Source organism: Chinchilla lanigera, unplaced genomic scaffold (genome assembly GCF_000276665.1).
Source record: "Chinchilla lanigera isolate Chin_1 unplaced genomic scaffold, ChiLan1.0 scaffold00064, whole genome shotgun sequence".
Classification (NCBI taxonomy): Eukaryota; Metazoa; Chordata; class Mammalia; order Rodentia; family Chinchillidae; genus Chinchilla; species Chinchilla lanigera.
Window position 1 is genome coordinate 4,373,923 of NW_004955465.1, and position 16,553 is coordinate 4,390,475.

Here is a 16,553-nt window from a genome sequence, read left to right on the forward strand (position 1 = left end):
CATATATGTGTGTACAAAGAAAAGCATAATGTGTATAGAATTTGTTTCAGCCATCCATGAGAGAGTCTTACAACATATCCTGTGTGAATAAAGGGGGAACTACCTTAATCCAGATTTTGATACCTACCAGTGAAATGCTACTATAATAAAACCCAAATCATGATAGACAGAAAATACACAGTGAACTTTGAAGATAGTGTATGTAGAAGAATTTTCAGTAGAGTGAGGGTTGGTAAGGAAATGAGTGAAATCTCACTGGGAAATGGAGGAAGGAAAATATTGTGGAGTGTGAAAGGATGAGGAACACCATCGCCTGCAGTTATGTGGAAAATAGAGAATGTGCCTCATGAACTTGATAATCTACTCATGATGATTCCAGGCCTGGTGGGCACCTGCTGCTGATTGTAAAGTTTGAGGGGAGAGAGACAAACTAACGGAAGGACTGTTAAGGAATACGAGTCGTGACTTGGTGGTACCGAGAATTCTCAGCCTCCTAGGTGGCAAACAACACGACAATGAAGAAATAGCTTCTGAACAAACATCCAGTGCCATGAAGATATAGCTCAAGAATGAGGCCAAAAGTGTTATAGTCAAATCTTTTGTTAAGAACTCAGAAATATGAAAGGCAGTGCCTCATAATACTACTGACTAGACAGTGGACCCTGTGGGGAGATTAGGGATGTGCCTTTCAGTTCCCCCAGTCAAACAATATTACAGGCATTGCCCCTCATCCTCTCAGTGGAAGGCCAAGGTAGAGAAGATCTTTTCTTAAAGGTATTTGTGGTTTTCCCTTTCAGCTAATGAAGTGAACTCCAGTAAGATTCACGGAAGACTTCCCTGGTTTAAAAAGGAATTACATTAGCAGAAAAATCACCTCCTGGGATAGAAAGGGGTAGAGAAGGAACCAAATGAAGAGGTCTTTGGACTCCTAAGTTCTCCTGGCAGCAAGTAGGCTGGGAAAATTACTTAGTTGCAAAGATGTGCTACTTCTCTGTAAGAAGGAGAGAAGGTTCAGAGTGTGAAACCAGGAGTCCAGAGGCCAGGAGAGCCACGGAGAACTATTTCCAGACCTTGAGACTTCATCAAAGAGCACCCAGCATCTGCTTATCTTGATTTCATAGTTGCTGTGAACCTCCAAACCCCAGCTTTTATTTATTCACAACTTTATAAACCTTATATAGTTCTCGCCTCCATATATGAAGGTTGATGTGTGTCACCAAAAGCACATCGTAGAAGGCATCTGTCTTATTTTGAGATATTTGACTATTAAAGACTACAACTTTCACCTTTGACAATCTCTCTCTCTCCCTCTCATTCTTTCTCCCTTTTGCTCTCTTTCTCCACCTTCACTGAGTATATTGACTTTGACTATTTGAGAGCCTATCAGGACATGTGCAAGAATATTGTTAAATAGCTTTAATAATAGGGTTTCTATATGTTCTGGTTTGTATAGAGGAGTCTTGGATTATGCATGTTCTCCTCACATAAGTATGTTTCCCTTTTACTTTCCAAGTACCCTGGATAATAAATTGTGACTAAATTGTTAATCTCTCTAGCTTCCTGTTGTAGTCAGGATTTACAAGGGAAAAGATTTAACACAGCATACCTAATTTACAGGATTATTTTATAATATTCACTCAAAGAGTCAAATGCAGAAGAGTGCAGGAGATCTGTTCATGCACTACAGATCCAAAGAATCCAGCTGAGGGCCTGGATCCCATGGTAATGTCTTGCATGAGTCCAGCTGAAGACCTAGAGCCCATGGCAATGTCCTTCATAGTCCAGGTGGAGGTCTAGAGCCCATAACATTGTCTCATGCAAGTCTGTATCAAGGATCTGCACTGGGAAGGCCAAAGGCCAGTGGTGGGAACTAGAAAGTCTGTGCCAGCAGGATGAAGGACCTGTACCAGCAGGCTGAAGGATCTGCACTGAAGCCAGGAAGTGACGCTCAAGGTGAGGACCAGAGCTTCCCTGAAGAGAACCACAGCCATCCTCATTGACAGCGAGGACCTGAGCTCCTCTGACAATGAGAATAGCCAAGTTCGTATCAGGAAAACCAGCATGACAAGCTTCTCCAGAGGAATCAACTGCACACCATCTTCCCCTCCAGTGCTTTTATGCTATTGGCAACAATCCTCAGGTGGGCCTTCCAGACCCAGCACCACGCTGATTCAGTTCAGCTGGGTGTGACAAGTTGACCATTAGTTAATGCACCATACTTCCTATACCTCCAGTCATGTGACCTTACATGTTCTAAAACTATACCATTGTACTGTGTGTGTGTGTGTGTGTGTGCGTGTGTGTGTGTGCGCGCATTTAGGTGTATGTGTGGTGAAGCATAGAAAGAGACCAAGACAGCTGTGCTGATATCCACTAAGCATTTCCCCTCTTTTTGCAATGTTGTTTACTACTCCTGCTACCTTCCTGGGCAGAAAGTAACTAACTGGGAAAGGTCAGGTACCACAATAAGGTGGCTGCCAAAGGCCCAGCTCCAGCGTTCCTGTCTCTGGGAACTTGAACCTCTGAATGTTAGCATACCCTAGTCATAGCAAAAACAAATTTTACACAGATGTTTCAAGAGTGTTTTGAATCAATTTTATTTTATTTCTTTTCTCTTTTTCTATCTCTTTTTTAATGTAGGACTTGGAATTTGAAGGAGAAAGACTTAACCAGTGCATTCCTATGTCATGTTTAAAGATGGACAAAACACCTAAGAAGTATGTTCCTTCATGCTGGATTTGATGCACTCTATTTTACCTCTGTGTGTTTCACTATGGATTAAATATGGATCTATCACAGGTGATAAGTACCCCTTGGTTTAATTCACCCTAAGACTTTTGGGAATATCGACCCCATTTCATTCTGGGATATAACTGTGCCCCTTTATGTATATGATGTGTGGGGATAGGGTGGTCTAGCTGTGCCAGTATATCTGGGAGCCATATTTTATTTATCTCTTGAAAAATATCTAAATCCCTGGGCCAGTGTACAAAGTTCCACCTTGTGGGTGTGGCAGTCATTCATCCCTCAGACATTAAGAGCAAGTGTGGGTTCGTAGACAGTTTTCAAGTTGGATGGTGTCACTGTTAATCATGCTATGTGACCTTGAATAAGATAACAAACACTTCTCAGTATCAGTTTTTCATCAATAAAGCAGGAATAGTAGTAATAATACCTTGTCAGATTATTGTAAAAGTTGAATGGATAAGAAAAGTGATAGTTTAGAGAAAGTACTCTGAGTATGCTAAACACTCGATAAATGCTACTTAGCACTATATATCAGTGGTCCTTGATGGGGACCAACTTTGCCCTTGGAAGAAGTTCAGTGGTATGAAGAGAGGTTTTTGATTGTCACAACTGGGGCTGAGTGAGTCAAGGTGCCAGTGTATCCAGTGGGTAGAGCCAGGGATCTTGCTAAACATCTTTTAACAAACAGAGCAGCCCACACAACAAAGAGCTGTCTGGTTTGAAATGCCAGCAGAGCTGAGGCTGAGAAACCCTGCTGTATATCCATGCTGCTTGGTCATTGCTGTTTTCCTTAGCTCCTTATTCTACCAGAAATGGAATAAGATGAGACCTAGAATGAGGCCTGCCTCCTTGTGAGGCCTATTTAGTGGCTAAGAGACTAGGTCTTGCGTGTGGGATTACGTATCACTACAGCGCCATTTCAGTGCTCAGTGTGGAGTCCAGTGAGGTGTAGGAGAGCGTGCCTCTTATGCCCAACATTTCCAGTGATAGGGTTTTCTACTAAGAAAATGACCAGGGAAATTTAAAAGACTTTATGTATGAAAGAGCTAATTACACATGAACTTACAATAGTGAAAATAGGAACTAGCCTAACTATCCAGCAAAAAGGGATCATTTAAATAAATTATGGTAGACCCTTGGAATCAAACACTAGGTAATACCTAAAAATTATGCTGTAGTAAGAAAAAAAATGACTATAATATGCTAAGTGGAAAACAAAGTTTACAAAATAATATGTGCAGCGCCAGTATCATTTGGTATTGAAAAAATAGTGTCTACTTACCTAGCTATGAAAAATAGAAGTCAGTATTTCACCAGTGATTATAGCCAAGCTGTGGGCCAATGAGAAAATTTTTGCAGTGCACAAACTCATATCCACACCTTGGTATCCATGGTTTCCACACTCATGGATTTAACTAACTTTAGATAGAAAATATTACCCCCATGTCTCCCAAAAACCTTTTTGTGTACTGAACATGTACAGGCTATTTTTCTTGTCATTGTTCTCTAAAAATTACCATATAACTATCCACAAAAATTTATATTGTGCTGTGATTTATAAATCATCTGGAAAAGGTTTAAAGGTATGGTTATATACAAATACTATGTTATTTTATTTAAGGGACTTGAGTAGCCTTGGACTTGGTATTCAAAGCAGGATCCCAGGAACCAGTTTCCGGTGGACACTGAGGGACAGTCATACTTACATAATCATGAGGTTAATACATATTCAAGAACTGGGAAAACAGGAATGAAAATGTGGCTCAGGACCTAATGCACATGTGACCTGTTGTCTGCTTGTGGCTCCTGACCTAGAATACGATTGCTTTAAGGAACTGAAATCACGAGATGATCTCTAGGTATTTGCTATGATGTTAAAGCTGTGTCTTAACCTTTTCCTGCGCATTACATTCCCTTTCAACCTTAAAGAAGTTATTTTTAGAAAATCTTTCATTATAAAAAGTGGGATGATAAGCAGGGATCATGTTCTCTTTATCTTTTTTCTTTCAGATCATAATTGTAGATGTAGTATCTAATTATCTAGATTACGTTTTTAGGATAGTTCTGAATGCCTTGCAGTTCGTGCCAAGGGAACAAAGACAGAAACTGAGGAAATCATGTCACTGTGGTAAACATAAAATGTTTGATGTTTACTAATGAAATCTGTTTACCTTCATAACTGTATAATAGGGCCATTAAAGACAATAGATACAGTAGTTTAAAAGTAATAAAATTTACAACAAAGTGTATTTAATTTGAAATTGAATTGCTGGTAAATGGGTGTCCTAATGAACCCTTGTGTCAATGGAGCTCTAACCAAATTAAGGGAAATCATTTGTGTCACAGGAAACTAAATCAGCAGTGAGGCCCCAAAAGGCTATTCCTCTGGTGGGGGTATAGTCATTGTCACAGATGGCCCTGCTGATGGAATAAAGCTTAAGTCAGGAGAAGTGAGATACACGATCCTTCTTAACTCAAATTAATTTGGGAAAGCGGGCAAAGGCTGTCAGGATTCAAGAAGAAAAAAAAAGTCAACAATAAAGAAGACTCTCCAGTAAAGTGCATAAAAGTTAATAAGAAGCAAAGAGCCTGGGGAACATTTTGAGGGTAGAAATAGATCTTGATCTCTGGCTATTACGTTAAAGAATTTTTTTTATGTCATATCAGCTAGTCATGAATTTAGATGAAGTTTTTCTCAAAGTTTCTCCAACAGTTTATAAGAAAGAGAAGAAGCAGGAATGAAAAGTGAACTGGTAAAAAACCTGATGAAATCTACAGATTCTGCATGTATGGATTCAACCAACCACTGCAAACAGAGTTAGGCCTATGATGGGTGCTTCTCTACTGGACGTGTCCAGACATTTTTTCTTGCCCTTATCCCCTAAACAATATATTATAATAACTGTTTGCATAACATTTATATTATATTATGCATTATAAGTAATCTAGGGCTACACAGGAGAGTACACAAAAGGATCTGCATACACACAAACATTATGCCGGTTCATACAAGGGACTTGAACATCTGTGGATTTTAGTATTCACGGGGGGTCCTGGAACAAATCCCTCACAAATATGGAGGGATGATTGTATTTGATCTCCTGGTAATTTCTCAACAAGTGACATTTTAATTATTGAGAGATCAGTAGCTAATACAGTATAGTGAATCTTATATTTTATGGGGCCATACTTCAAAAGCTACTTCCTCTCTGACTTTAATCAGCGGCAACACCTGTAATGTGGTGTTTATCTAATTCTTAGTTAATGTGACAAAATGTTTAAGGAAAACATCAGATTGCACTGTGCTTCCAAAGGCAAATCTTTGCTTTATACTCTGTTGTCAATTTCCCTTTCTTTTTGCCTCCTTCTCATAATTGCAGCAGAGCTCCAAGTCAGCCATTCATAGCAGACTTACGTGTTTGTGAAAAACACAATGTCACCAAGCTTGGTTCCTGCCCGGAAGTAACTCACAGTTGCCAGGGAGCAGAAGGATCTTGCTGGAAGGTGGGGCTCTGGGGACTGACTTTTTTTCCTGATGCAAAATGTGAAATGATGAGATCAATGGTATTGATCTATGTGCCTGTTGTGCTTTTCTGCCTGTAGATCTCTCGAGAGAAACAGAGTTTTAGCAGGCCTAATAAATATTTTCTGATGAGAATTCTGTGCTAAAATAGGATGGCTGAAAGCTCTCCATGGCAAAGCCCTTGGAATTCCTCAAAGCAGGGTGCTGATAGGAGCAGGCTCCGTCCCTGCTATACAGCGAGGCAGGCCTGCCACCATGCAAATGAGACAAGGCTTGAGATTTGATGAATCTTCTATCTCCTGTTTCTACTCATCTGACACTTGCTTTGAGGAAGGTTGTAAATGCAAGAGAGATTGTGGTATAATTCCTCAGACTGGCATTTCTGCCCCCTAGTCACCATTCGATTATCTTCCAAATTGCTGTGTTTCAGAGAGATAAAGATTTTTTATGGCTTGCTGGCTTGAAACAACCACAAGAGCCGGCAAAGAGATGGCTAGGCGGCCATGCATAGTAATTCCACTGGTAAATGACAAAATCTTTGTTTGTATGACATTTCCAAAATTACTACAGAAGATGAATCTAAAACACAAAATGTCACATTTGGCATGCAAAACTATCACAATATATTTCAGTATAAAATTCATAGAGGCGTTTAATTTAGAATGTGTTTAATAACTCCGTCTGCCTGCATCAGTAATCCTGCCTTGAGGTTTAAAAAGATTGTCTTATTTATTCACATGGTGTTAATTTTAAAAATATTTTTGGAAACCAAAATATTAAGGTTAAGCCTTTGTTGTTAATTAAGATTTTCTAATTAAACCAAAAATAATTGTTATTCCAATTAGTTTTTAAGTATGACTTGCATGAAAAAACAAAAGAAGTTGAACAACTTTCACTGTTTATTTAACTGCGGTTTAATTCTAGAAGCATACTATCTATATGGAAATATATATTATCTCTTCAAATAAAGTCTAGGCAGGATTACAAAATCCTTAGTGCTAGCTGCAGTTTAACTGGTGGTACTACTAACTTGAGTGGCCAGAAGTAACTTGCTTCTAAAAATGACATTGCTTTTGATTAAAGTGCAGCATACTAGAACATTCTTCAAGGTCTAATAGTTTTGAAAACTATTAGAGACTTGGGGATATAGAATGATGCATGGCTTAAATGACTCTTAAGTTATTAGTAATCCTGGTTTAGTATTTATTTAACCTGAAACAGTAGTTCATTAAAAATCATAAACTTGTATAAATGTTTAGACACTAAAAATGAAAATGGCCTTTTTCTGTCTGCTAAGGGTGAGCAATGACATTCAAACACGCTGTAGAGTATGAAGTCATCTCCCACAGTCACATGCAACCGGTGGTAAATTTTAGGATAAAACACATCCACATGCTACTTTCCCCTTGGTTTTGGACTCTCATTGGAAGCCTGTAGGTCAGGCTGACAATGATGTAGCCAAGTGAGGTATTAGCCTGGCCTGCTTTGCATGCGCTTGTCAACCTTTCGTTGTGATCTGTGATTACTGTTGTAGGTCAGGCCTGTCACCCTTCAGAGTCCCAGTTTGAAGCTTACTGCTTAGTTTCACCCACCGCTGATATTGGAGAGGGCACGCTGTGTGGTTTTCAGAAGTGTTGGTTTCCTGTTAATTCTATCTTGCTATGATAAATGGATGGTTTCTGATGTCACAGATCATTAACATACCATGTTTAAAGGTTGGCCAAACTTTCCCTCCTATCATCAGCAGGTTTGCCTTTTGACCTCTTAATTATACATTGTGTTTCCTCATCTGTTATCATTGCTAATACCCAACAATTACAGCTTGAGTAAAAGTAATTGTCTATTCCCCTTCCCAGAAGCCCATTGTTGCTAATTGTGTGGTTTTACCCAGTTCCTGTGTAGTTCAAGAATTCTACCTTTTATGCAGGTTGAGCAGTCTCAGTCGCCTCGGCTGCTTCAAATACAGATCAAATGCATCAGAGGCCTCAAGGACAAAGCTCCTCAAGGCTCTTATCTCCTCAAGGTGTCCCTGCTCAGCCGACTAGGGGGCTGTGCCTTGCAGAGGTGGCAAACAGAGCACCTGAGGACCCGAACACGTCCTGTGAGGCATGACGGCTTCTTCTACAACACGGGGCTATATTTCCACGAAAGTCTTTACATGGTAAGGTGACCTTCTGTGTGTATGTATCCCTTTTATTTTATTTAGTTTCTGGTTTTCCCTATCCATCCACCTTCCTTCTGTATCCATATAGCTTTAGAAAACAAACTTTGTATAATAAAGAATCTTATTCATTCATTAATATTAATTTACATATTCACTCGTTCAGCAAATCCCCAATAAGTACATTCTACAAGCCAAGAACTGTCATGGACCACTGGGGGCACCTTAAATTCCACCATAAAAGGGAAACGCTTCCCTTCCATGTCAAGAACATATGGATTTCTGATCTTGTCCTTCCCCTTTTTTAAGATTTCGAAGTGGAGAGCTCGCTGATTTGTTCATTGGGTGTAGTACATATGTATGCGTGCAGATAGCCAAAGCTACTGATTTTTGGAGAGAACTAGGCCCCAGGTAGGAAGTGAAGGTGGGGGGACTATGTGATGGATACAGGGGAGAATCCTGACCATGCCTGGGAGTTCTGGAGGAGCCAGCACTGAGAGAGGAGGTGGTGGGTTAGACTAGAGTGACCCTGAAAGCAGGGATGGAGCAAGGCTCAGAGAGCGAGCATCAGGTACCTGTGGGAGGAGAGAGAGAGGAAGCTCAGCCCTCTCTGGGGTATCTATGCTGGAAGATGGTGTCCTCCAGGGGACTCTACTCCCTCATCTCACACTGGCACACTTGGAGCTGGCATGGGTAACAGCTGTTCACAAATGTATAATTGCCTTTATACTGGTAACTTGATGTATTTAAAAATTATAAGAATTATTATAAGCATCACAGGGTGATATTTAAACAGAAAATTTTCCTAGCAATAGGTGTGTGTGTTTTATTTTCCCATTTCATGTAAGGTTTATGTTAAGGCTATATTATTATTAGGGGCTCATTGGACCATTGAATAATAAGTAGAGAACCCCAAATGACCACTATCATTTAAAAGTTGATCATTTAAAAGGGAAAAAAAAACCCCACAAAACATAAACACAAACTAAATAAGGCTATTATTGGGAACCATATACTAAATAGATATTTAGTGAATGTCACAGCATAGCCCTAAGCCATAGACATTATCAGCTTCAGACACTTTTTGGAGAACTGACCATCATGACGAAGATGATACCAGAAGTCTCTGAAACAGACACTTAAGATTTCCAGGAAGAGTTTGAGGAAAAGGGGATTCTGAACTGACAATATTCGGGGGAAGGAGTCACCACATTGGCACATTTATGAAGTGTAATGACACGTGCCGATCAGAGTTGTGTGAGAAATGAGTGAGCTAATGCAGGCAGAAAAACACCATGCTGATAGATAGTAAGAATTAAAAAGTTTTTATTATTACTGTTATAATTATGCTGTATCTTTGATAGTGAAGCCCATAAATTTTTACCCACTGGACTTTTCTTTTAACTAATATGATAAATGCTTACATTTCAGGTAATTTTCAAATTAACCTTTGGTTGAGAACAGTGTAGGTGAACAATTTTTTTTATCCAATAAGTGATCCCAAAAGCCTTGTTAAGAAGCATAGGATATATGTATGGGTGTCAGACTCACTTGGTTATCTAGCTAACTTTTGCCTGGGCAAGCCTTCAACTGCTAGAAGCAGAATTCAAGGCAGGTACCAAGCAGGCATCAGGCACACTTCAGCCCATGAAGTGAGTTTTTAGCTCTTACCATTTACCAAGGAGATATTTTAGAAATGTAGTGGTAGCTAAGCATCTATTTGCTGTAATTTCAAAAGTGTTCATCAGAACAGAATAAGCAGGGGTATTCTTTTGATATGTTTTGATCAAGTACTCAAAATTTTAAATAATAGAGTTGGGCTATAAAATATTATCATTTGCAGAGTTTATTTTTCAAAGCCATCTGCATAAATAAATTTTTATTTCAGAAAGCTATACAAAATATTTTACTGTTTGTTTGGGTGCCAATCCCCTGGGATCCCACTGGATTATGAGTTCTGAGTGCAGGAATCACATCTATTGATATATTTGCTTTGTAGGGAATATCCCCTGAGAGGGATGGGATGGTTGTCACAGAACATTATGGTTTAGATAAATGTCTCCTAAAGATCCATGTATTCAAGGATTGGTACCAGAGTGACACCCTTGGAAGGTGGTAGAATGCTTAGGCAGGAGGGCCCAGTAGGAGGTTTTGCGGTCCTTTGGGTGTATCCTTGAGGGAACTGTGGGACCCCATTTTGTTCCTCTTTCTCTTTGCTTCATGGAATGAGTGATTTTCTTTTGCGGAACATTTCTACCATGATTAGCTGCCTTGTCAGAGGGCCAAAGCAATGTGCATCCCCAAGGTTAGGTGGAAGCTCCAAAACAATGAACCAGAAGAATCCTTTCCTCTTCATACATTAATTACAGTGAAGGAAAGCTGTCTATAAAAAAGGATATGCTATAGATAAAGTGTCAGGAGGGATGAGGATGAAGAATGTCTTCAGAGACTGGGGTGGAACTGCTAGGAGATTGCAAGAAACATCCATGGTGTTAGAATCCATACCTGGTAATCTGAATAACTAAACTGAAGACAATATGCAATATAACAACCATTGTTGAATTCCTACCATCTTGTTTAGTGAAACTCTGTATCATTTCTAATTTTTGTATTACTTTTTATTCTCTTTAACTGTTTGATTAATCTTGCATTCTTATATCCAGTAATCTGAGCAACTTCCTTGAAGATAACAACATGCAATATAACAACCATTATTAATTCCTATCATCTTGTTTTGAAATTCTGTACCATTTTTATTGTTTTTATGTTGTTTTGTTTTTGTCTTTGTTGTTATTTTGTTATTGTTTTTTCTTTTTAAAATTAAAAAAGAAAAACTAACACTTTATAAAATACAGAATTAAAAGTTAAATCCACCTCCCCCCCCAAGGAAAAGAATCCATAGGGACAAATCTGGCTATTCCTCCAACAAGAAATGCATTTTCTCTTCCTGCCAAATAGAACAGAAAGTATCTTGAAATAGTTAAAAGAGCAATCTCAAATTTTCTTCATATGTGTCAGAAACAACAATAACAAAAAACAAACAAAAAATAATTACCTCCTGCCACAGTCAAGGAAAGTTTACTCTTTAACAGCCTGACAAAATGTCACTGAATTACATCCATCCCTTGGTATCACCTAGCAAAAATCTTAGATCCCCAAAGAAGTACACAAGGCTGTTTCACATTCAGCACATGTAAGAAAAGCACACAATTCAGGGCAAAAACAAAAACAAGAAAAGCAACAAAACATCCAGAATTTGACGGGGAAGAGAATTCATTGGAGACTTTTTGCTTTCAGAATAAAAATGCTGTTTCTCTGCCTTGTTCATTCTGTTGGGTTCTATCCAATCACATGAAGTTTTTTCACTAACCACAATTCTGCCTGCCAGTCACTCCACTGGCAGTTTGTGGGAGACTGACAGTTAAAGCAGCAAGTTTTCAAGCAATGTAATTTCATAAAAAGTACAGTCACAAAAACATAAAAGTGTGCATTGTGTATGTAATTAGTACAATTTAAGACAGCTATTTCATTGAATTTAAAGTACCAGTCAAAAACAGACCCATCTCTGTTCTTACTCCACTAATGGGGGACATTGTCTTCTGTAAGGTTGTTGGACAGTGCGAAGCATCACACAAATGCAAGCAGAGAGAGATGGTAAAGTTTCTGCACAAATTGAAGAATCAAGAAGGCAGTACTCAAATGAAAGAACTTAGAGAGGAAGCACTGCGGCTGAGGGGGAAATGTCTACTTCACACCTCTGTAGCCTTACACTGCTAATGGACCTGGGGATGAGCGTAGCTGCTTCAAGGGTGGCTCACCTATTGCATGAGGCTTGTCCAGGAGCCAAATACTTGAAAGCTTGGTTTAGGCTGCCTACAGGTGTTCAAGAAAGTTCTAGAGGGAGACAGCAGATATATGGGTGAGCCCCAAGATGTGTCACTACCAACATACACACGACTACCTCCAGATACTACTTTTATTGTGGTTTTTTTTTTTTTTATACCAGGAATTTAACTCAATGCATTGAGAATGTTCTAGGGCTTTCTTTCTCATGGGTTCTGGTAGCTCCAGGGGTTTCTTGGTTGTTCTTGCACCCCTGCCATCCTCATTTGCACTTCGCATTCACTTCCTGCCTTCTTATCCCCTTTCTTATGTGTGACTATTTCTCTACGTCCAAATTTCCCTGTTTTATAAGGACATGCATCACATGTAAGAAAATGGACTAGGAGTCACTTCTAATAATTTTATCTCAATTTGGTTGAGCCTAAAAGATCTTATTTCCAAGTAAGATCACATTCTAAGATATGAGGCTTATCTTTAACATATCTTCTTTGTGGGTAAACAATTCAACTCTCCTAACAAATATGGCTTTAGTAAAACCTTTTAGATATTGTGAAATGATGGGAAACTACTCAAGGGTAAAGGGCAACTGGGATGTGGGAAAAGAGAAGGGAAAGAAGGAAAATTTTGTATGTATGTATATACAAGATACTTAACATAGTTGTTCTACCGTCTTCTATTTCTTTGCTGAAACTGTCAATAAGTACTTGATTGATCAATACTGCATGTCTCTATCTGTTTTCATGAGAAGATATCAATATGTAATACCACTTTGAAGATATCAATATGTAATACAACAAGCATTATTAATTTCCTACCACTTTGTTTGTAACTCTGTGTTATGTGTACTGTTCTGTTGCTATTTTGTAAAAGGTTGTCTGTTAATGTTTTCCTCCATTTATTTTTAAAAGAAAAAAAAAAGAAAAAAAGAATAAGGGAAATGTAAGAACTAATAATATCTTTGTATTCTTTTCTTAAAATGTCTATGTTTGAAGTGTTTTGTAAATTTACAAAGGAATATTAAATAATATGGCCTTTCTATTCAATTCTGATAAAATATTAGATAATTTAGACCACATAAGTAGAAAAAAGAAAAAATGCATGATCATATAATTTGTATTATTGAATAATTATTACTCCAATTGACTCAATAGAAATTCAAAGTTAAAGTTAATTGTTGGGATTAAAGTATGCCATAAGACATACATAATACTTGCTTTAAACTATCCATATATGTACGAGCATCCATTTTTTATAATTAGTAAGATAAAAAGTTATGGAAGACTTTACTAATGGAGAACATTAAATTAGGAAAATTGCATAGATCCTTCAGAAGTTTAGTGAAAAGCTTTGCTCATTCTTCAGTTGTGCTTGATTTCTAAAACTTTCATGTGAATAAACATGTATTTTTAGAGTCTTGTCAAAAATTGAAAGAGAAATGTGTTAATTTTGAAAATTGAAGTTGCCCTTGAATGAAGAATTGTAAGTACTCTGAGGATAATACACAGTGTACTGACTACTGTTGCTCTCTATTTTGCTATGAAATTTTGTTTCATTTTTTCATAAAATAAGATTAAGAATTGTGGTCATTATCATCTTATCAATGATTATCTTCTGTTAACATTGTTTTGGGACGACATTTCAAAATATTTTTATTCAACTTTGGCAAAGGTGTCTAAGATGAAAATATCTATTAATTACTGGTTAGAGCCATTATGCTTGCTCTTCTCGTATTCATTGGGCAGAGGAATTGGCCAACTTTTTCTAAATGGGCCAACTTTTTCTAAATGCAAATAGTAGGTTAAAGAGGCAAAACCAGCAAAACTCAGGCAAAGAACATTGATTAACTAATTTTAAAAATTTCTTAAAGGTCATGTACTCAAGTTTGGCTAAGCCTCAGGCAGATCTAGTGAACATGACCAGGCCCCTCTGTATGGAGCAGGTAACCCATGCCGACTCTGAATTTGCTGACATTACAGGGTTATTATTTCTGGAAGGATGTAGCATTGTGGAACAATTTCTCTAATGATTCTATTAAGACCATGATTTCCTTCAATTTAGGGTTACATATTTCATTTTTCACATTACCGGACACCACAAAGAAAACGAAACCGTGTCTAGGGTTGAGAGTGTGTCAGCCAAAGCGAGTGCGTCACGGGGAGGGATCACTTGATTTTGATGGTGCTTAACCCTACTTTATTTGATAAGCACATCTGTTTTTTTGCATCACATGTCAGTACGTGAACTAGTTTAAAGGGAAAATATGATTTTACTTACACTAAATTGTGACAATTTTAAAGATTCCTTAAGCAAGAAATGAGCAGATACTATCATATGGGTGGTACGTATTTCCAAGCAAACTCCATAGCAGAGATATAGGAACAGGCTACTTCCTTCCAGAGCAGAATGAGAAGACACAGGCTTCAAGGTTACAGAATCATAGCGAGCAGGCATTTGTTAGTCTCCTACCTTCAAAAAGATCTCCTCTTACTTATTTCTGAATAGATGAGGCTTTTTCTTTGGTCAATTGGAATAAAATACATTTCAATGGCTAAAAAAAACTTTTAGAAGTGCTGTGGTAAAATGTTTGTTTATCTATATTAAAATGTAAAGAGTAAATACTGCAGACTAAGACATAGTAGGAAGGAGTAGAGTGTGTGGTCTACAACCTGATTTGAATTCTGGTTCCAAAACTTGCTTAGTGATGGAACTTAGAATAACTACGCAGTCTCCCTGTGCCTCTGGCATCTCAGCTACAAGAAACCTGTCTCACTGATCTTACTCTGTTACCGCCAAAAGGGCAGTGATCAGAGCAGCTGTCACAGGACAGCTCAGAGCCAGACGTATGGAAGGATTAAAATAATTTTTAAGTAAAAACAAGCCGACTCTCAAAATCATCCCTTAATATATACCTTAAATGAAGTTTTAGTTAATTAAAGTATTTTGTCACTTCCTTTTATAACATATTATCATTATATTGCTTGAAAAGATAAATGAGGAATTGGGAACACTATATTTTGACATATTAACTTCTTTCTAAAACTAATGAAGTTCTTTTAAGCCACATTGAAGAGGTAGTGTTTGATATTTAATCTCAAAAGAAATTTGAGGGGACAGACATTAATATTTGTGTTTCATGTACAAGAAGCTGCACTTTGTAGGAATAGTACAAGTTACTCAAGATCATACAGCTTATTAGGATGATATTTGGAAAAAACCCTTACCTTATAATTTTTACTGCTTAACTCTTCTTTTCTAACTCTAAAAGAGGTACTCCATTAGCGCAGTAACATCAGCAATACTCTAGGGCCATCGTTAAGTAAAATGAGGTACACATTGCTTCATCACTTCTCTGTAAAACCTATTTCATGACTTACCATTGCTCTTGGAATAAATCAACTTCTTGCCATAAATTTTAAAAATTCAGTAATATACCCTCAGCCTCTGGTTTCATTAAATAACCTTAATTTGTGAGATCTGGATCTTCCTATCCCATTGAAATAGCCACATAATATGTAGGAGGTTTCAGACAATTATAGGGTACACATAGGCACATCAGACACTCCAGAAATAACCTCACATACACTCATTTTGCTGTCAGGCTATTTCATGTATGTTTGGAATTTTACAAATTATGTCAACCAGTTAATATTTATATATCAGTGTGACAAGGTACCATTATTACAGTAGGAGATGGACGCCATTTTTGTTTCACTGGAGGGAAATCCAATATGAATAAAACAGCAACTTTTCAAACATGACATTTAATCCATGCATGTAAATCAAACTGAGAATCTATTATTCATTATTAAAAGAGTGGCATATTTTTATTACACTGAGAATGAAACACAAATACTGTGAAAAATTTAGTGCCTTTTCTTGAAATTTTAAGGCACTCCTCATGCAGTCATCTGGCTGGTACTGACTCTCATTTTAAAATATAGCTATGAAATGAATAAGTTTGAAGTTTTATGCTTAAAAAAATGCTCTATGTCAATGAAGTAGGCAAATTTATTTTTTATTTAAACCCTCCTGAGTACTTAAGATGGTAAAGTAGTTCAGCAATGCTCTGATTCTAATATATCTATATGAAGAATATAGTTCATATTCTTGTCATTATTAGTCATCACCTCAATGTTCCTCCCTGCAGTGCTTTCTGAAAACTGCATATATCAGAAACTGATTAAAATGACCTAAAGTATTAATTCTTAAAATATGATGAACTCAAAATTTTGCATGAGGTTATTTTCTGTGTGACATTTAATATCTAAGAATTGAAGT

General features: G+C 37.6%; 1 protein-coding gene across 1 annotated transcript in view; it reads left to right on the top strand.

Annotated features, from left to right (window-relative positions):
• The window catches only part of Ofcc1 (orofacial cleft 1 candidate 1), a 310,574-nt gene that overhangs the window by 68,816 nt on the left and 225,205 nt on the right, over window positions 1-16,553 (top strand). Inside the window, exons 7-9 of the mRNA XM_013521801.1 lie at window positions 2,641-2,717; window positions 6,129-6,252; window positions 8,199-8,432. Coding sequence (XP_013377255.1) covers window positions 2,641-2,717; window positions 6,129-6,252; window positions 8,199-8,432 — 435 coding nt within the window. The remainder of the gene's footprint in view (window positions 1-2,640; window positions 2,718-6,128; window positions 6,253-8,198; window positions 8,433-16,553) is intronic.